The sequence below is a fragment of the Choloepus didactylus genome, chromosome 5 (assembly GCF_015220235.1).
Source record: "Choloepus didactylus isolate mChoDid1 chromosome 5, mChoDid1.pri, whole genome shotgun sequence".
In the NCBI taxonomy this organism is placed as follows: Eukaryota; Metazoa; Chordata; class Mammalia; order Pilosa; family Megalonychidae; genus Choloepus; species Choloepus didactylus.
The window spans coordinates 125,831,065-125,852,817 of NC_051311.1; the positions used below are offsets into that span (position 1 = coordinate 125,831,065).

A 21,753-nucleotide genomic window follows, 5' to 3' on the forward strand; every position below is an offset into this window, starting at 1 on the left:
CAATCCTGCCATATCTCTGAGGTATGCCTGTAGTTCAACTATGGCCAGAACAGAGCAGTCAAACCAAACCTCTAGATTACTAGGTGAGGATAGTCATCCCCTTGTAGGGACAAGTAGAAGATAAATCCTCTTGTAGATTGGAGATCTCCAAAATGAAGAAAATTAAAGAAAGAAGAATAGCAGACAAGTCTGTAAAACAGTCAACATCCAAGGTGCCAATCCACTCAAGGTGGGCCGGGCAACCAGCAGAACTAGTGCAGAGATTCATCTGACCCGTGGCCCCTGTCACACCTGGGCCCAGAGTCTGCTTGGGGTTAAGACATGGAATCTGCAGAGGACCTGAGAGCAGTTGGAAGAGTAATAGAGTGAGGGGTGGTGAAAGTTATCTAATATATTAATCCTAAAAGCCTTTTAATGAATTTTATTTAAATGTGAATTTATTAAAAGATGGTTAATTCATTAATAAAGTATCTAGTTTCTAAATTTCTGATTGATTGGATAACTGGAGTGTTTTCCTGGTCCTTTTACTCTTGTGAAATATCCACGGAACTTATTCTCTTAGATGACATACATGAAAGGTTTGCTTTGTTTTCATTTCCTGGCTGTTAAATACTGTGCAACGGGCTGGCTTAAACAACAGCAACTTATTGGCTCATGGTTTTGAAGCTAGGAGAAGTCCAAAATGGAGGTATCAATAAGGCAATTCTTTCTCCCTAAGGATGAGGCATTCAGAGGTTGGCTGAAAGTGATCCTTGTTTCTTGGCTTTTTTGTCACATGGCAATGCACTTGGTGATACCTTCTTCCTCTTCTGGGTTACCTTACTTCTGGCTTCTTGCTTCTCCAATGGCTTCACTTTTGTGTCCAATCGCCTTTGCTTTAAGGACTTTAGCCATGTTGGATTCAGGCCCACCCTCCCTCAGTTTGGGCACAACCTTCACTAATAACATCTTCAAAGGTCCTATTTACCAATGAGTTCACATCCACAGGATGGGGGGTTGGGGCCTGAACTTGCCTTTTGTGGGGGACATGACTCAATCCCAACAGATGACTTATGTGGAATATTTAAATTCATTTTGTTTTGCTTTCCTTTTATATATGATTTTGTATACTGTTTTAAACCATGGAGTTGTTCCATATTTGAGGGACATATGTATGTGTGTGTCTGTTTGTGTGTTTGGCTTAGTTTTTTGAATTGGAAGCCAAATCATCTTGTTGAGAAGGTTGTACCCTAAATGAATTTGTCTTGGGGATTATATATTGAACTTCTGGTTTTTTTAAACATATGTATTTTTAGTTACTTGGCTTCATACTGTGAATTGTAATGCCATGTAATAAAAATAACCTTTTGACATTAGCCTAATGGAACTGCCTTTGTTGCTCTAACACAGTTTCTTACTCAAAGTGCCCTTGTTTCTCTTGGACCAGGGCTTCAGTGAGTGCCTTATAAAGCCTGACCCTCACTAGAGCAGATTACAGTGTAGCATAGAGTGCTAAATTTAGAGGGAAGCAGAGCCTCTGCTCCAAATAGTAACAGCTAAAGGATAGATAGTCCTGGTGAACAGAATATCTTCATTTAGGCTTTCACTACCAGGCGGTGAGTCTTTTTTATTTGTTTTGTTTTTGTTTGTTTTAATTTTTGGTATTGAATATGTCCAAATCTTTGATACGTTTTTATGTTTATGTTATGTTGTTCTCCACACAGAATATGTTGAAGGTGCAAAAAATAAGCTCACATAACTGGGCTATGAAGAAACAAACTTGTATTTGTAACTGAAGCATTAATGGAGCTAAAGATTTAAAAAATAGTGTAATTCTCTTGTAGGCTGTGTTTGCTGGTAATTTTCCATTTGCAGAAAAATAGAAACAAAGTGCAAAAATAGAGTTAATTAGGGAATTTTGTGAATTCATATTCTGGACTCTAAAATAAAACTTTTAGGGAGGGCAGCTCCTTCCTTGACATCTACTACTAGACAGGTTTCAGGCTAGTTGGGCTCTTTGTTTTTGTTTTTGTTTTGCATATCAGTATGAGGCCCAAACTCTTGACACACACTTTTCTTTGCTAACAACAAGAATACATTAGTATTTGTTGTATTTTGGGAGGTGTAGAGGCAATAAGGAAGACATATATGTATAATCACCACATATAACTCTGGGAAATGTACACTATTCCAGAGTGAATCTGGTGAAAATGCCAACAGGGAAATTTCTGAATGAAAGAGTGAATATAAATAATGAATCAGTTTATTGCATTTGTAGCTTTAATATGTAGCTGGGCAGGTGCACATAAAGCAATCAGTCACTTCCTCTACCCCTGTTCTGGGTCTGTACTTCTATTGTTTCACCTATCATGTTATATTGTAAATATCTGGATTTTCTCTCCCCCACTAGGCTGTGTGCTCCTTGAGGGCAGGGATCCTGGTTTTTTTAAATTTTGAGAAGTAATTAAATAATGTAATTTACTTGAATATTACAAGTTTTCTTGATTAATAACTTAAATAAGGGAATCTAGACATTTTCAAATCACAATTTTTTAAAACTTTGAAAAGTAATTACATAAACTGTTTTAATAATATAATCTGGACATATTTTCAGATTATAATATTTATCCAGTAAGGTTTTTTTCATTTGTAAGAGTTCTGATGTGAAGCAGTTTTCACTTTTTTCAAAAATATTTTATTATATTCTTTAAATTATATGTAAGATCAGTAGAAGAATATAAAGTACCCAACACCCTATCCCCCATGGTGAAAAAACAAACAAACAAAAAACAGTTAACAATTTCTTGTATCCTTGTTTAGAAAAACTAATATATTTGCCCCTTTTTAAACCAAATTATTACATTTTACATCTTTCGTTCGACTTGCTCTGTTATTATAGCAGTGCAATAATTTATTTGACAAATATTGATTGTTTACTTTTGCTAAGTAATCTTTTAGGTGCTGAAGATAGAGTATTGTGTAGAATATGCAAAGTCCCTGCCCTTGTGGAAGTTGCACTCTACTGGGGGAAATAGACCAATGACAGGTAATAAAATACCAAGTACTTTAAAGGCTATGAAGAGAAATAAGGATGCATAAAAAGAGAGAGTATGTGGGGTCACTTTAGTGAGGGTGGTTAAGGAAGGCATCTCTGAAAAGGAGGCATTTGAATGAATAAGGAGTAAGCCATGGAAATGTCTTGGGAAAAATCTTTCCCACAAGTGACAGGTTCAGAGCCTCAGAAATCAGACCTTGCCTGGCATATTGTAAGGAAAACAAAGCTGGCAGTGTGGCTGCAGCACTGTGAGTGACAGGAAGAGATGTGGGAAGCATAATTAGAGAGGGAGCCACATCCAGAAATGTAGTACATTTAGATTTAATTCATTCTTTTTCAGGCTTCATAATGTTCTATTTGATAGCTATATTGTAGCTTATTTAACCAGACTCATATTTATGGACATTTAGCTCTCTACTTTTCATGAATCCAACAATGTTGCAGCTGAATCCCTTTACAGATACACACTCATACACACCCACAGGTATATTTGCATACTTGTATGGAAATAACTGTAGGATAAATTCCTAGTAAAGGAATTGCTGGACCACAGGTTAAACACATTAAGTTTTTTTATAGATTTTTAAATGCTTCCCAAAAGTATTGCATAAGTTTGTGTCTATGGTCATTTTCCCCATGTTCTAGGTATGGGTGGACATTGAACATATTAGCCATATATTTTTTATGTCAACCACTTAATTGAAATACTTAATCTTTTTTTCTTTGTTTTCAGAAATTTTATGAATAAGCATCAGAAGCCAGTGCTAACAGGCCAGCGGTTCAAAACTCGGAAAAGGGGTAGGTTGTTTTGTGTGCTTGTGTGTTGTGTGTTTTGTGTGTGTGTGTGTTTAAAATTCTAATCAAAATATACAGTTGGAGGAGAAGAATTAGAAAAACCCTTTTTTCAATAAGCATCTCAAATTCCACACATTTGAACTCTGGAGATGGAATCTGATATTCTGCATAAAGGCTACAAAACTGCCAATTACCTAGGTGTTTGATGTTGGACGACTCAGTTAACTTGTCCGAGCTTTGATGTCTTTATCTAGAAAATGGGGATAATTATATGTGCTCTAGTTGTCTTACTCTGATGTGAAGCTCTGTACTGATTTTGCATTTGTATTTGGTTTTAGTTTTCTTTGTTGCTTTTGAAGAAGGGTTGATGGCAAAGATGGTAAAATTAAGAGGACAAGGAAATTAGAGAGATTGAAGAGCTTTTTTTTAAAATCTATTCACAAATTAAGGAGTAGAGTCAAAGCTGCTGCCCTAAATACTCTTATGAAATGTATGACATTTTCAAGTGTCTTTCATCATGGGAAGAGTATTAACAGACCCAGCTCAATGATGGCTGATAATATTTCTTTTGGTGTGGGTGACTTCTCTTGTTTGTACAGTGTTCATCTTACTCTCTTTTCTGTGCAAGGAATATTTTAGACATTAGTTTATATTTAATCAGTTTTGCATGATTATATACCAATCCTCTTGGCTATAAGAACAGGTTGAACAGAAACTAAATAGGGAAACTTATTCAAACAAAAAACAAGATATGAAATTATGAAGGTAACTAAAACTGAGGAGAATGTATGAAAAATATTTAAGCAAATGTCATATATAAAAACTAAATAATGGTTGAATATCTCTCTGAAGGCCTCATGGCTGGTTATGAAGCATAACCCCATGTAGTGGTCTCTGAGTGCTTAAAACATACATTATATGCCATTGTCAGTGCTGTGTCTAATCATGTAGGAAAAAAAAGGCCCAATACAAGATATCATTTGGATCCAAAGAGTTTACAAGAGTCACAGAAAGCAGGAAGGCTCAGTTTAGCTGTAAATGCTGACTGTTGGAAAGCTTTGCATTCTCACTAAAAAAAAAAGGAAAATTAAAAAATTAAAAAGTAATCAAAAGTAGCTGTTTTTACATTTCTGTCTTGTGCTCTCCCCCCTCCTTTTTTTTTTTTGTATTTTTTTCATCCCTGGCTCATCTGCATTAGCTGCTATTAGTATAGCTATGAGCCACCTCTCTCTAATCCTCATATCGTGTCCCCACTTATTTCCAGTATTGAAATCTGAAAGCAAATATCCAGTACAAGGTGCTAAGCAGCCTGTGTTGCCTCATTGTTTAAAGCAGTCTTGAAAACAAATAACAGATGATTTCAAAAAAGCTTAATCAGTAAGGAACAATTCAGTTCTGAGCCTTAATTAGAGTTAATGTATTGCTGGGTCCAGTAACGTGATAATATTTAATATATGCCCAACTGTGAGGTGCAGAATTGTCTGCCATTCCTGTCCTCTGAGGGAACAGGTTACTCTTGGACCTGGATCTCCTGCCCCAGAGGTTTTATTAGTGAGATGCTGATTCTTTCTGTGCCTGAAATCAAGAGCCAAGAGAGGGCTTCAGAATATGTTGCACAATAGGAGACGTGATTCAATGAGAAAACTGGCCCAGTTTGGAACTGGAAAGGTTTTCTTTCATTCTGAACTGGTTCATCTCTGACTCATTTAGGGGTCAAGATTGTCTTACGGCTGCTCAAGTACTCAAGGAGAACTTACCAAGAAATAGATTATATATGTATTATTTATCAGTTGATCTTGATTTATACATTTCAGGTCTGTGGGGTATTTAAACAGCACTCATGCCATTTTGTGCCAAACTGCTCACTGGAGAAAAAAAAAATTGTCAACCTCATTTTCTGTTTTTCAAAATGGTGAATTTCCTCCTGGACAAATTTCTTGTGCCTTGATGGACTGACTTCAGAAAATAGTTAGCAGTTTTGCAGGGCTTAAAAAACTTCAGAGGATATTCAAGGTCATTTTGATAGGTTTTTGATAGGCTGATTTTGGGAAGACTTTGTCTTAAATTTGAACCTATTTCCTAGCAAAGCTAATGCTGTTCCATACCAAATTAGTGCAAAAATGTATTTCTTATTCTTTAACATTAAAATACAAACATTGTGGTGTGATGTGTCATATAGAACTCCATTCAGGCCTTCTTTTCCTTTATGAAAATACTTATATTTTGCTGGTGTTATCTTCTCCACAGAAATACTTTCTAGTGTGTCTTGGAGAATTCTGAAAGGAGACAAAAATTACTCCCTGGGTCATTGTTATACTTTATTAAATGAAATATTTAATAACTGAACTGACCTCCCTGGAAGTTTTGTAGGGAATTTGGATTCAAATTAGTAAAAAGAGGAGAGAAAAAAAAATGGTCAATTTTCAGGCATCCAAAGTGACCACGTAAGGAGGTTTCTCCTTGAGGCTTTATTTAGCTCTGTGCTGGTGGTTTTAAATCACTCTTAGATCTACAGTAAGTGGTGTCGCTAATCAAATAAACCTTTAAATGTTAAAATATGTATGTATGCATGTGTATAGTTAGAAAAATGTGATTTTTCTAACTCATTGTCTATACCTCATGTCCCATCAGAAAGAAATCTAGGTTATATTTTTTATCCCATCGTTAACACATTGGGAAAATTCTATATTAATCAGTTGCTGTAGTTTCCGTAGTAAGCAATGTATTTAAATAACTTACCATTTGAATGTCAGAAATAGGCCAGTTTCTCTAGGTTATTATAAGGGCCATTATGACTAACTCTTCAGTGTCACACTTGTGATTCACCAACACAGTATAAATTTGAGACCCTAATTACATACTTCACACTTCAGGGGAGGTTTGATCTGCCAAATGGAAACTCAAGGACACAATGTCATGTTTTGTTAAGATTTTGTTAGTTTTTCTGCTACAGTGTTCTCAAATGAAATACGAACTATATATACTGTCACTTCAGATGAAAAAGAATCTTTGGGTAAGGTGTCGTCTTGTTTTCTCAAACTCCCATTAGTGTTCTTGCCATTTTCTTGTATGTGAATTTTGTACTTCTCTTGATGGACACTTCATCTTAGCAGGTGGATCCTTTTTTCAGTCTGCAAAGGAATTGTTAATCCTATCATGCCACTATAGGCTTGGTTAGCTTTTAAAGTTTCCAAACCCTTAGTGAAATAGGCTATTAGTAATCATTTTGACCTAATGCATTATTGCTCACTGTTGAAATGTTCTTGACCACGATTTGCTATCTTCCTCCTTTTACTTTTCCTCTTTCTTGGCAATTCTTTCGGGAAATTATAATCAGAAAAAGAACGCCTTTTAAAAAATACAAATTTTTAAGTTATCTCTTAGATTCAAATCAAAGTCCTCTGAATGAATTCTTGCCAGAGTCTGGGTTTTTACCTTATTTACCAACTTATATTTTCCAGTGCCTCAGATCATCCAAGTCTGTTCCACCACCTGAATCAACATCTAAGCATGTTGTAGTGCCATTGTGGGGACTGCCTCAATTGATTTTGGAAACTGGTCACAAGACCTAATAAGCAGTTTCTGGTCTTTTTAATTTCTCCTTTTCTCGTATTATTGGAAAGAAAACATCTTTTTCCAAGGGGGAAGGGAGCTATTCTTTGGCTAGACCCTGTTTAGTAGGTGAAGTTGCCTTGCTCGCCAGTGAGTTCCTCCTGCAAAGAGTCACAGTTATTCCCTCCTCCAGCTGTGCATAATATGTTCCTCTAGAGTTCCTATCTCCTTATTCTATTTTCCTCCCCCACTACACAACAAGACCCCAATTATATTTTTTTGGCAGTTGACATTTGCATGTTCTTGGCTACATAATGTTTTGCTTATGTGGCATCAAAAGGACTTTTATCTCTTGTTCATGATGAATGTTATTCGAGTTAATTTATGTATGTCTTTATGGTATCTCACGCCGTATGACTCTGACTGGTACTGAGCACGTCATTCTTCTCTGGTTCTGATGCTGTGTCATTAACCACTGACATCCCATCCCAGTTAGGCCACTTCAAGCAACCAGTCTTTGTAGACCAAAGAGTTGCTGTCTGGCTTTTAAATGTAGTTTTTAATTATATCCAAGTTATACCTGGACATGGCTTAAGTAGTCAGACAGTTCTGTAAGACGAGTTATAACATCAGTCTTTACCCCCAATTCCCCAGAGAAACTCTCTCAACTCCTTTAGCTAATTATTTTGATATTTACTTGCATGTAACCAAATAACAGTCTTAAATGGCTATTTCTTGATTTTTTTCTACTACGTATTGACTTCCTGCCATGGAAAATGAGGGCTCATCTCTCTCTAACTATACCCCTCCCTGCCCACCAGCATAACTCCTGTCCTCCTCTTCTATTTTTTCATTATATCATATTTTGGGTTAGTCCAGTGGTTAGCATTATTATGACTTTGTACATGCTATTCACAGCTGAACCATGATTTGATTGCTTTTTATTTTCTGAGCATTGTTTTGTCCCCGAATTTAATATCTTTTTTGTGGGTGTAGTTTTCTGTGACTTAAAACTAGTCAACCCTAACTTTTCCAACTTTGTTGTATAAATTTCTTAATGCAAACACTATAGGAATTCTAGCAATGATGTTATATTGAAGTAATTCCCATATCATATCATATTGTTAATATCTTGAAGATCTCTCTCCTGGTTTGCTTGATCTCTAGGTCAGAGGTACAGCTAACAACTTGAGAAGTCTTTTCACCACTATCCAGGAGCATGCCATTGCCTCTCTTCTGTGTTAGTTCTCTTTTTCCTGGGATTTCATGTCTCACTCCTTGGTTAGTCACTCATTTTGATGGAGCATATCCTTTAATAGCTTTCAAAACAAAGGAGTGTGAGAAATATAATTCTTGAGCCCTTAACTGCCTCCAAATATGTTTATTCTGCTCTTACCCTTGATTAATAGTTTGAACATTAGAATTCTAGCTTGGGAATCATTTTTCCTCAGATATTTAAAGCTATTTCTTCTAGTTTCTAGTGTTTCTGTAGCAATTCATTGTCCTTCTGTTTCTTGACACTTTATATGTGACTTATTTATTTCATTTCCAAAAGCTACTTTTTATTCATGAAATGTTTCTTATTTATAGCTCTCTTTCCCTCTCCCTCTTTTACATGTACAATATCTTCACTTTTGTCTCTAAATGTATTTACATCAGGATTTCTTTCTCTTTTCTCTTTTTCTTTTTTTTTTTTTTAAGAGTTGGGTTCCTCCAAATCCCTTGTCCCAATCTCCCCACACCCAGACCCACTCTCCATAAGAAAGAAAAAGGGGTGATGTCCACTGAATTTGTGTTAGTGTGTTCTTCAGAGGCAGAACCAACAGGATGTGTGTGTGTGTGTGTGTGTGTGTGTGTAAGAGATTTATTTAAAATTAACCATTAATCATAGATCCTTTACGTTTAATCTAGTCATTTTTTCTGTCTAGTCTGACTTCTAACTTTTCATCTTTACTCTTTTTCAATAATATATAAACCCTACTGTGTTCAAGAACTGGCTCCAACTGACCTTCCACAAGAAATCTCTAGATTCAAGACCCAAATTCTTTCTGATCTCTGATCCCTCGTCCCCACACTGTACCACTTCTCCACCCTCATTGTATCCAGTTCACTGTAATAGTTTATATATGCCTTTAATATAGGCATTTCTTACTGTTTTGTAGTTGTTTCATCCATATTCACAGGTTAAAGAGTTTCATAATATCTGTATCCCCTTAAAGCCTCTGAAACAGGTTCTGAGTGTGATTCAGAGACCCTGCAGATTCCTGCAGTCCTCTCAGGGAGTCACAAAATCAAAACTGCTTTCAAAATGATACTAGGATATGTATCATTTGCCCTTTTTGCACATTCTCTCCTGAAGCTTTCCAGAGGCTATGCAATGTGAGATATCACAGCAGATAGAATGCAGCAGATATGAGAATCCGTCTTCTATTGTCAGACATTAAAGAGATGTTGCCAAAATGTAAAATAATGCCACTCTTCCCACTAATTTTTTTTGTTTAATAAGTAAAAATGTAAAAATAATATTCTGTTTTAATTTCTAATAAATAAGTAACCATAGATATAACCTACATAAACGTAAACTCTTTTCTTTGGGATCCTCAGTACTTTTTAAGAAAATCAAAGGGTCACAAGACCAAAAAGTTTGAGAACCTCTGCTTTGAAACTGTATAATATATATTAAATATTTAAATTCCCTGGAATAATCTATCTTGTAAAAGATATGTTCCTCTTTATTTCCTCCATCTTTCCCAATCTTAATTTTTTTAAAAAATTTATATATCCTCCCTTTTTCTTTGCTGATTCTCACTTAAATACTTTTGTCTGTTAGATAAAACAAAAAATGAAATTTTGATTGTTGCACTCTTTCTTTTTTCTCTGATGGTTATGGTTAGATTACATTGACCTATCCTGTAATTGAATAAATGAATAATCGTAAACTGCATTATATGTTAGATAAATAAAAATATTTCTGTGGCACGTTTGAGCAGGACTAAGTTACTTACTTGAATAAATGTTTAAACTAGAGGTTTCAGAACATGGAAATCTGATAGAAAAACTTAAATTGTGCTCCAGCTTTTAAATAATCACACTATCAAATAAAGAACCATGAACAGAGGAAATACATCATTAATCTCTTTGGGGAATGTTATGTAAGTAAAGGAATGATTTTTTTAATTTTTTAAAATTTTAGATGAAAAAGAGAAATTCGAACCCACAGTCTTCAGGGATACACTTGTCCAGGGGCTTAATGAGGCTGGTGATGACCTTGAAGCTGTAGCCAAGTTTCTGGACTCTACAGGCTCAAGATTAGATTATCGTCGCTATGCAGACACACTCTTCGATATCCTCGTGGCTGGCAGTATGCTGGGTAAGCTGTGCATTACAGCAGCTTCCTGTAATATATACTTTAAAAATCTAGTAAAATATGTCCTTAAAGCTGAGTTTTTATAAGCTTACATTTTTTAGAGTTGATAAAAAAAAAATACTGGAGTCTCTACAATTTTTACCTAGTTACAATTTGGAAAGGTGTTAATGTGGCTGATGAAATGATTATTGGTTAATAGAGGCATAGAATTGAGGATTTTTATCAACATTACAACAGAGTTGGCCATTTTGCTCTAGACAGATGCCAACTTTCCCATGTGTCCCTATTCCTTAAAATTGTCAAGAGTAGACATAGGAGGGGTGACTTCTGCAGAAGAGTATAATTTTGTGTATGAACCACCAAATGCTAAAACACCTTTTGTTTTTAACCCCACCCTTTTTTGGCACAGTGAATTACAGCTGTGTCAAAAAGCTACAATAATTTTCAAGGCTCAATTAATGCCATTTCACCCATAAATAATAATATATCTAAGAAATATAGTTTAAACTAGTTGTAGAAAATCCTTTTAACTGTGAGTATATAGTTAGAAGAATTAAAGATAGGAGACTAGAAATAGTGAAAGAAAGGTAAAGGTAAAGTAAAATAAAGCAACATTTTATAGAACACGAGAACTAGGGAAGAAGAATACTATTTAACTGACATGGTATGTTGATCTAAAAATGTATTCAGTGTCATAAGCACCCAGTTTTCCTCTCATAGTCACTCTTAGACCATAGTTCTTACAGTTAGTTCCTATGATGACTATATATCACTATAAGAGGTCAAATCCTCAGATAAAGGCTCATTATATATGTTAGATGTTTGAGTACCCTGGAATAATTTATCTTGTAAAAGAGATGTCATTCGACAATATTGCAAACTTTCTCCCTTACCCACTTGCTTCCCACTTTGCTCACTACCATCCATTCTCTACACAGCAACCAATGGTTATTTTCACCGGTACATGAAATCTGTATTTTCTTTGTTTAAAATCTTCTAATAGAGGAGGCGGGGCAAGATGGCAGACTGGTGAGCTGTAAGTTTTAGTTACTCCTCCAGGAAACTAGGTAAAAAGCCAGGAACTGCGTGGACTGGACACCACAGAGCAATCTGTCTGTGGGCATACTTCATACAACACTCATGAAAATGTCGAACTGCTGAGATCAGCGAAATCTGTAAGTTTTTGCGGCCAGGGGACCCGCGCCCCTCCCTGCCAGGCTCAGTCCCATGGGAGGAGGGGCTGCCAGCTCCGGGAAGGAGAAGGGAGAACTGCAGTGGCAGCCCTTCTCGGAAACTCATTCTACTGATTCAAACTCCAACCATAGATAGACTGAGACCAGACACCAGAGAATCTGAGAGCTGCCAGCCCAGCAGAGAGGACACAGGCATAGAAAAAAAAAAATAACACGAAAAACTCCAAAATAAAAGCAGAGGATTTTTGGAGTTCTGGTGAACACAGAAAGGGGAAGGGCGGAGATCAGGCCTTGAGGCGCATATGCAAATCCCGAACAAAGCTGATCTCTCTGCCTTGTGGACCTTTCCTTAATGGCCCTGGTTGCTTTGTCTATTAGCATTTCAATAACCCATTAGATCTCTGAGGAGGGCCCTTTTTTTTTTTTTTTTTTTTTAATCTCCTTTTTTCTTTTTCTAAAACAATTACTCTAAGAAGCCCAATACAGAAAGCTTCAAAGACTTGCAATTTGGGCACGTCAAGTCAAGAGCAGAACTAAGAGAGCTCTGAGACAAAAGGCAATAATCCAGTGGCTGAGAAAATTCACTAAACACCACAACTTCCCAAGAAAAGGGGGGTGTCCACTCACAGCCACCATCCTGGTGGACAGGAAACACTCCTGCCCATCGCCAGCCCCATAGCCCAGAACTGCCCCAGACAACCCAGTGTGACAGAAGTGCTTCAAATAACAGGCACACACCACAAAACTGGGTGTGGACATTAGCCTTCCCTGCAACCTCAGCTGATTGTCCCAGAGCTGGGAAGGTGGAGCAGTGTGAATTAACAAGGCCCCATTCAGCCATCATTTGAGCAGACTGGGAGCCTCCCTACACAGCCCAGCAGCCCAGAACTGCCCTGGGAGGACGGCACTCTCCTGTGACATAGCACACATCCCTCAACAGAGGACCCGGGGTGCACGGCCTGGAAGAGGGGCCCACTTGCAAGTCTCAGGAGCCATACGCCAATACCAAAGACTTGTGGGTCAGTGGCAGAGACAAACTGTGGCAGGACTGAACTGAAGGATTAGACTATTGCAGCAGCTTTAAAACTCTAGGATCATCAGGGAGATTTGATTGTTAGGGCCACCCCCCCTCCCCGACTGCCCAGAAACACGCCCCACATACAGGGCAGGCAACACCAACTACACAAGCAAGCTTGGTACACCAATTGGGCCCCACAAGACTCACTCCCCCACTCACCAAAAAAAAGGCTAAGCAGGGGAGAACTGGCTTGTGGAGAACAGGTGGCTCGTGGACGCCACCTGCTGGTTAGTTAGAGAAAGTGTACTCCACGAAGCTGTAGATCTGATAAATTAGAGATAAGGACTTCAATAGGTCTACAAACCCTAAAAGAACCCTATCAAGTTCAGCAAATGCCACGAGGCCAAAAACAACAGAAAATTATAAAGCATATGAAAAAACCAGATGATATGGATAACCCAAGCCCAAGCACCCAAATCAAAAGACCAGAAGAGACACAGCACCTACAGCAGCTACTCAAAGAACTAAAGATGAACAATGAGACCATAGTACGGGATATGAAGGAAATCAAGAAGACTCTAGAAGAGCATAAAGAAGACATTGCAAGACTAAATAAAAAAATGGATGATCTTATGGAAATTAAAGAAACTGTTGACCAAATTAAAAAGATTCTGGACACTCATAGTACAAGACTAGAGGAAGTTGAACAACGAATCAGTGACCTGGAAGATGACAGAATGGAAAATGAAAGCATAAAAGAAAGAATGGGGAAAAAAATTGAAAATATCAAAATGGACCTCAGGGATATGATAGATAATATGAAACGTCCAAATATAAGACTCATTGGTGTCCCAGAAGGGGAAGAAAAGGGTAAAGGTCTAGGAAGAGTATTCAAAGAAATTGTTGGGGAAAACTTCCCAAATCTTCTAAACAACATAAATACACAAATCATAAATGCTCAGCGAACTCCAAATAGAATAAATCCAAATAAACCCACTCCAAGACATATACTGATCACACTGTCAAACACAGAAGAGAAGGAGCAAGTTCTGAAAGCAGCAAGAGAAAAGCAATTCACCACATACAAAGGAAACAGCATAAGACTAAGTAGTGACTACTCAGCAGCCACCATGGAGGCGAGAAGGCAGTGGCACGATATATTTAAAATTCTGAGTGAGAAAAATTTCCAGCCAAGAATACTTTATCCAGCAAAGCTCTCCTTCAAATTTGAGGGAGAGCTTAAATTTTTCACAGACAAACAAATGCTGAGAGAATTTGCTAACAAGAGACCTGCCCTACAGGAGATACTAAAGGGAGCCCTACAGACAGAGAAACAAAGACAGGACAGAGAGACTTGGAGAAAGGTTCAGTACTAAAGAGATTCGGTATGGGTACAATAAAGGATATTAATAGAGAGAGGGAAAAATATGGCAAACATAAACCAAAGGATAAGATGGCCGATTCAAGAAATGCCTTCACGGTTTTAATGTTGAATGTAAATGGATTAAACTCCCCAATTAAAAGATATAGATTTGCAGAATGGATCAAAAAAAATGAACCATCAATATGTTGCATACAAGAGACTCATCTTAGACACAGGGACACAAAGAAACTGAAAGTGAAAGGATGGAAAAAAATATTTCATGCAAGCCACAGCCAAAAGAAAGCAGGTGTAGCAATATTAATCTCAGATAAAATAGACTTCAAATGCAGGGATGTTTTGAGAGACAAAGAAGGCCACTACATACTAATAAAAGGGGCAATTCAGCAAGAAGAAATAACAATCGTAAATGTCTATGCACCCAATCAAGGTGCCACAAAATACATGAGAGAAACACTGGCAAAACTAAAGGAAGCAATTGATGTTACCACAATAATTGTGGGAGACTTCAACACATCACTCTCTCCTATAGATAGATCAACCAGACAGAAGACCAATAAGGAAATTGAAAACCTAAACAATCTGATAAATGAATTAGATTTAACAGACATATACAGGACATTACATCCCAAATCACCAGGATACACATACTTTTCTAGTGCTCATGGAACTTTCTCCAGAATAGATCATATGCTGGGACATAAAACAAGCCTCAATAAATTTAAAAAGATTGAAATTATTCAAAGCACATTCTCTGACCACAATGGAATACAATTAGAAGTCAATAACCATCAGAGACTTAGAAAATTCACAAATAACTGGAGGTTAAACAACACACTCCTAAACAATCAGTGGGTTAAAGAAGAAATAGCAAGAGAAATTGCTAAATATATAGAGACGAATGAAAATGAGAACACAACATACCAAAACCTATGGGATGCAGCAAAAGCAGTGCTCAGGGGGAAATTTATAGCACTAAACGCATATATTAAAAAGGAAGAAAGAGCCAAAATCAAAGAACTAATGGATCAACTGAAGAAGCTAGAAAATGAACAGCAAACCAATCCTAAACCAAGTACAAGAAAAGAAATAACAAGGATTAAAGCAGAAATAAATGACATAGAGAACAAAAAAACAATAGAGAGGATAAATATCACCAAAAGTTGGTTCTTTGAGAAGATCAACAAGATTGACAAGCCCCTAGCTAGACTGACAAAATCAAAAAGAGAGAAGACCCATATAAACAAAATAATGAATGAAAAAGGTGACATAACTGCAGATCCTGAAGAAATTAAAAAAATTATAAGAGGATATTATGAACAACTGTATGGCAACAAACTGGATAATGTAGAAGAAATGGACAATTTCCTGGAAACATATGAACAACCTAGACTGACCAGAGAAGAAATAGAAGACCTCAACCAACCCATCACAAGCAAAGAGATCCAATCAGTCATCAAAAATCTTCCCACAAATAAATGCCCAGGGCCAGATGGCTTCACAGGGGAATTCTACCAAACTTTCCAGAAAGAACTGACACCAATCTTACTCAAACTCTTTCAAAACATTGAAAAAAATGGAACACTACCTAACTCATTTTATGAAGCTAACATCAATCTAATACGAAAACCAGGCAAAGATGCTACAAAAAAGGAAAACTACCGGCCAATCTCCCTAATGAATATAGATGCAAAAATCCTCAACAAAATACTTGCAAATCGAATCCAAAGACACATTAAAAAAATCATACACCATGACCAAGTGGGGTTCATTCCAGGCATGCAAGGATGGTTCAACATAAGAAAAACAATCAATGTATTACAACACATTAACAAGTCAAAAGGGAAAAATCAATTGATCATCTCAATAGATGCTGAAAAAGCATTTGACAAAATCCAACATCCCTTTTTGATAAAAACACTTCAAAAGGTAGGAAGTCAAGGAAACTTCCTCAACATGATAAAGAGCATATATGAAAAACCCACAGCCAGCATAGTACTCAATGGTGAGAGACTGAAAGCCTTCCCTCTAAGATCAGGAACAAGACAAGGATGCCCGCTGTCACCACTGTTATTCAACATTGTGCTAGAAGTGCTAGCCAGGGCAATCCGGCAAGACAAAGAAATAAAAGGCATCCAAATTGGAAAAGAAGAAGTAAAACTGTCATTGTTTGCAGATGATATGATCTTATATCTAGAAAACCCTGAGAAATCAACGATACACCTACTAGAGCTAATAAACAAATTTAGCAAAGTAGCGGGATACAAGATTAATGCACATAAGTCAGTAATGTTTCTATATGCTAGAAATGAACAAACTGAAGAGACACTCAAGAAAAAGATACCATTTTCAATAGCAACTAAAAAAATCAAGTACCTAGGAATCAACTTAACCAAAGATGTAAAAGACCTGTACAAAGAAAACTACATAACTCTACTAAAAGAAATAGAAGGGGACCTTAAAAGATGGAAAAATATTCCATGTTCATGGATAGGAAGGCTAAATGTCATTAAGATGTCAATTCTACCCAAACTCATCTACAGATTCAATGCAATCCCAATCAAAATTCCAACAACCTACTTTGCAGACTTGGAAAAGCTAGTTATCAAATTTATTTGGAAAGGGAAGATGCCTCGAATTGCTAAAGACACTCTAAAAAAGAAAAACGAAGTGGGAGGACTTACACTCCCTGACTTTGAAGCTTATTATAAAGCCACAGTTGCCAAAACAGCATGGTACTGGCACAAAGATAGACATATAGATCAATGGAATCGAATTGAGAATTCAGAGATAGACCCTCAGATCTATGGCCGACTGATCTTTGATAAGGCCCCCAAAGTCACTGAACTGCGCCATAATGGTCTTTTCAACAAATGGGGCTGGGAGAGTTGGATATCCATATCCAAAAGAATGAAAGAGGACCCCTACCTCACCCCCTACACAAAAATTAACTCAAAATGGACCAAAGATCTCAATATAAAAGAAAGTACCATAAAACTCCTAGAAGATAATGTAGGAAAACATCTTCAAGACCTTGTATTAGGCGGCCACTTCCTAGACTTTACACCCAAAGCACAAGCAACAAAAGAGAAAATAGATAAATGGGAACTCCTCAAGCTTAGAATTTTCTGCACCTCAAAGGAATTTCTCAAAAAGGTAAAGAGGCAGCCAACTCAATGGGAAAAAATTTTTGGAAACCATGTATCTGACAAAAGACTGATATCTTGCATATATAAAGAAATCCTACAACTCAATGACAATAGTACAGACAGCCGAATTATAAAATGGGCAAAAGATATGAAAAGACAGTTCTCTGAAGAGGAAATACAAATGGCCAAGAAACACATGAAAAAATGTTCAGGTTCACTAGCTATTAGAGAGATGCATATTAAGACCACGATGAGATACCATCTAACACCGGTTAGAATGGCTGCCATTAAACAAACAGGAAACTACAAATGCTGGAGGGGATGTGGAGAAATTGGAACTCTTATTCATTGTTGGTGGGACTATATAATGGTTCAGCCACTCTGGAAGTCAGTCTGGCAGTTCCTTAGAAAACTAGATATAGAGCTACCATTCGATCCAGCGATTGCACTTCTCGGTATATACACGGAAGATCGGAAAGCAATGACACGAACAGATATCTGCACACCAATGTTCATAGCAGCATTATTCACAATTGCCAAGAGATGGAAACAACCCAAATGTCCTTCAACAGATGAGTGGATAAATAAAATGTGGTATATACACACGATGGAATACTACGCGGCAGTAAGAAGGAACGATCTGGTGAAACATATGACAACATGGATGAACCTTGAAGACATAATGCTGAGCGAAATAAGCCAGGCACAAAAAGAGAAATATTATATGCTACCACTAATGTGAACTTTGAAAAATGTAAAACAAATGGTTTATAATGTAGAATGTAGGGGAACTAGCAGTAGAGAACAATTAAGGAAGGAGGAACAATAATCCAAGAAGAACAGATAAGCTAACGTTCTGGGGATGCCCAGAAATGACTATGGTCTGTTAATTTCTGATGGATATAGTAGGAACAAGTTCACAGAAATGTTGCTATATTATGTAACTTTCTTGGGGTAAAGTAGGAACATGTTGGAAGTTAAGCAGTTATCTTAGGTTAGTTGTCTTTTTCTTACCCCCTTGTTATGGTCTCTTTGAAATGTTCTTTTATTGTGTGTTTGTTTTCTTTTTAACTTTTTTTTCATACAGTTGATTTAAAAAAGAAGGGAAACTTAAAAAAAAAAAAAAAAAAGAAAAACAAGGAAGAAAAAAAAAAAAGATGTAGTGCCCCCTTGAGGAGCCTGTGGAGAATGCAGGGGTATTCGCCTACCCCACCTCCATGGTTGCTAACATGACCACAGACATAGGGGGCTGGTGGTTTGATGGGTTGAGCCCTCTACCATAAGTTTTACCCTTGGGAAGACGGTTGCTGCAAAGGAGAGGCTAGGCCTCCCTATATTTGTGCCTAAGAGTCTCCTCCTGAATGCCTCTTTGTTGCTCAGATGTGGCCCTCTCTCTCTGGCTAAGCCAACTTGAAAGGTGAAATCACTGCCCTCCCCTCTACGTGGGATCAGACACCCAGGGGAGTGAATCTCCCTGGCAACGTGGAATATGACTCCCGGGGAGGAATGTAGACCCGGCATCGTGGGACGGAGAACATCTTCTTGACCAAAAGGGGGATGTGAAAGGAAATGAAATAAGCTTCAGTGGCAGAGAGATTCCTAAATGAGCCGAGAGATCACTCTGGTGGGCACTCTTATGCACACTTTAGACAACCCTTTTTAGGTTCTAAAGAATTGGGGTAGCTGGTGGTGGATACCTGAAACTATCAAACTACAACCCAGAACCCATGAATCTCGAAGACAGTTGTATAAAAATGTAGCTTATGAGGGGTGACAATGGGATTGGGAAAGCCATAAGGACCAAACTCCACTTTGTCTAGTTTATGGATGGATGTGTAGAAAAGTAGGGGAAGGAAACAAACAGACAAAGGTACCCAGTGTTCTTTTTTACTTCAATTGCTCTTTTTCACTCTAATTATTATTCTTGTTATTTTTGTGTGTGTGCTAATGAAGGTGTCAGGGATTGATTTAGGTGATGAATGTACAACTATGTAATGGTACTGTAAACAATCGAAAGTACAATTTGTTTTGTATGACTGCGTGGTATGTGAATATATCTCAATAAAATGATGATTTAAAAAAAAAAAAAAAAAAAAAAGAGATGTCATTCTTAATTCCTCCTTCCCTCCTTCCCAATCTTCATTTGTTCATATTTATATATCCTCCCTTATACTTTGGGGGCATTTGGAAATGTGTGGAATTGATCTGATTGTTACATGGATTTGAGAATGGGGAGCCAGGAATGCGTCCATTCTATTATGGAAGGAACGTTCAACCCAATGAAGAATTATCACCCTGTCCAACATGCCATCAGGGCCTTTCATTGAGAAACATTGCTTAGACCAACCAACTTAGGGATGGGGTGTGCACAGTCCCCCAATTTGAGGTGGAGCCACCCTTAAATTTGTCTTTCTCTGAGCCCTTATTTCAAGCTATCTGTTTTGGTAGGTTGCCTTTTACTACGGGGGCCCTTGTTGTTTGGTAGTGTTGGTTTTCAGCAGATTCTGAATTAATTTTGTTGTTATTGTTTATAAAGATTGCATATAGTCAGTACAAATAATTCAAATCCAAGTAAAAAGTTATACGTAGTATGCTCAAATTCCAATATCCAGAAATAATATTGTTAACATTTTGGTTAATTTCCTTTTGGAAATCTCTTTAATTGCCTAAATACAAATAAACATGGTGATATTATATAACTGTGATACCATTCATGCAATTTTTTAAATGACTTTTTGCTCAGCAAATATTGTGGCTTTTCATGCCTCTGAATATTACCTTGGATTGTAAGCACTGACTGCAGTGTTTATTTTTGGTATTATAATGGTTATTTTTTGTTTAATTGTGCCTTATTTTCACCCCTTTATATGGTATTATAGTTGTTTATACTTGTATTGGTTACGTTCTATTGTATTGGTAGTAGTTCTACTACTTTACAATTTGTAAGTTGTAGTTGTTTGTACTTGTTATTGTAATAGTAACAATTCTACCTCCCCTTGTTTGAATCCTTAAAACTCTACACTCCTTAGAATCCCAGAGACAGGTTTTAGGCTGATAGGCCATCTGTTCTCCTTGCTTTGCATAGCAGTAAACTCTCCCCTTTGAAATCCCGGTGTCATAGAGCAGTGTCATGAGAGTGGCTGTTATGCACACCAAGCAGAGAAGCCCACTTTTGATCGGATCTGGATGATTCTAAAATAAATTAAAACCAAACTGATAGCGATGAATATTTGTTTACAGTTTTTGCTGTTATAAACAATGTCATCAGTGTCTGTATACATACCGTATTTTTTCCTATCTAATTAGAACCTTATGTATTCAGTAAGGGATTAGCAGATTAAAGGATTGGGTTATCTATATTTACCTGTATATCTATCCATCTGGGAGAAAAAGAAAGAGAGCGAAATCCAGCCCTTGGAAAGAATGTCCTAATTAACATTTTGTCAAAACTCGTAAGTTCCTATTTACCTACACCTTAGCATTGTTAGGTATGGTCAGTTTTGTCAATGTGTGTCAATAGAATAAGTATTTTCACTTTAAAATTTTTAATTAATGGTGAAGTTGAACATTTTCTGATGTGATTATTGGCCTTTCTTATATATTCTTTTGTGAATTACTGAGACATATTACCTGATTTTTTCTTTTGGGACATTATTTTTCATTAATTATGATATACTTTCATTGATGCACTGGAACACTTCATGATGGAATCATGTTCTGTGAGTTTTGGTTCTCACCACAGTCACCCGTGACTTCAGTGGTTACTCACATGGACCTTTTCAGCCCTTGGTGACCTCTTGGCCAATGTTTTATATCCTTCCCTCACATGAGACTGCTAAGACTTCCTCCTGCCTCTCTGGAGGCCACTTCTTATATGTCTTGCATGTATTCCATCTTTAAACCCCACTCCCCATATTTTATAAATTATCTGTGATTTGCAGTGATCATCTCATGGCTTCATTGCCATCCATATAATGGTAAATTTATATCTGCAGCCCAGATTTAACTCCTTTGCTCTAAATCCATACCTTCATGAAGAGGGTAGGGCAAAATGTTTTGTACAGCTCTCTGAGCATGGGCAGTACAAGTGCAAATGTCTACTGAGTCCAGACATATGACATAAATGAATGAGGCAGGCCAGGTGTATTGTTTTTCTTCTTCTTCTTTTTTTAACTGTTATAATCAAAGTTTATTTTCTTATGCATTTATTGAAACATAAGTAATGCTTTAAGGTGCATTCTTTTTATATAAACACTTTATTTAT

General features: G+C 37.0%; 1 protein-coding gene across 2 annotated transcripts in view; it reads left to right on the forward strand.

The window, feature by feature from the left end:
• Positions 1 to 21,753, forward strand: part of BZW2 (basic leucine zipper and W2 domains 2) — a 78,024-nt gene that overhangs the window by 18,457 nt on the left and 37,814 nt on the right. Inside the window, exons 1-3 of one of the 2 annotated variants that reach the window (XM_037836836.1) lie at positions 1,471 to 1,595; positions 3,768 to 3,832; positions 10,575 to 10,751. In XM_037836836.1, coding sequence (XP_037692764.1) covers positions 3,775 to 3,832; positions 10,575 to 10,751 — 235 coding nt within the window. In that variant the 5' untranslated portion in view covers positions 1,471 to 1,595; positions 3,768 to 3,774. Of the gene's footprint in view, positions 1 to 1,470; positions 1,596 to 3,767; positions 3,833 to 10,574; positions 10,752 to 21,753 lie in introns of those variants that run through there. The other variant, XM_037836835.1, reaches the window with a different exon arrangement.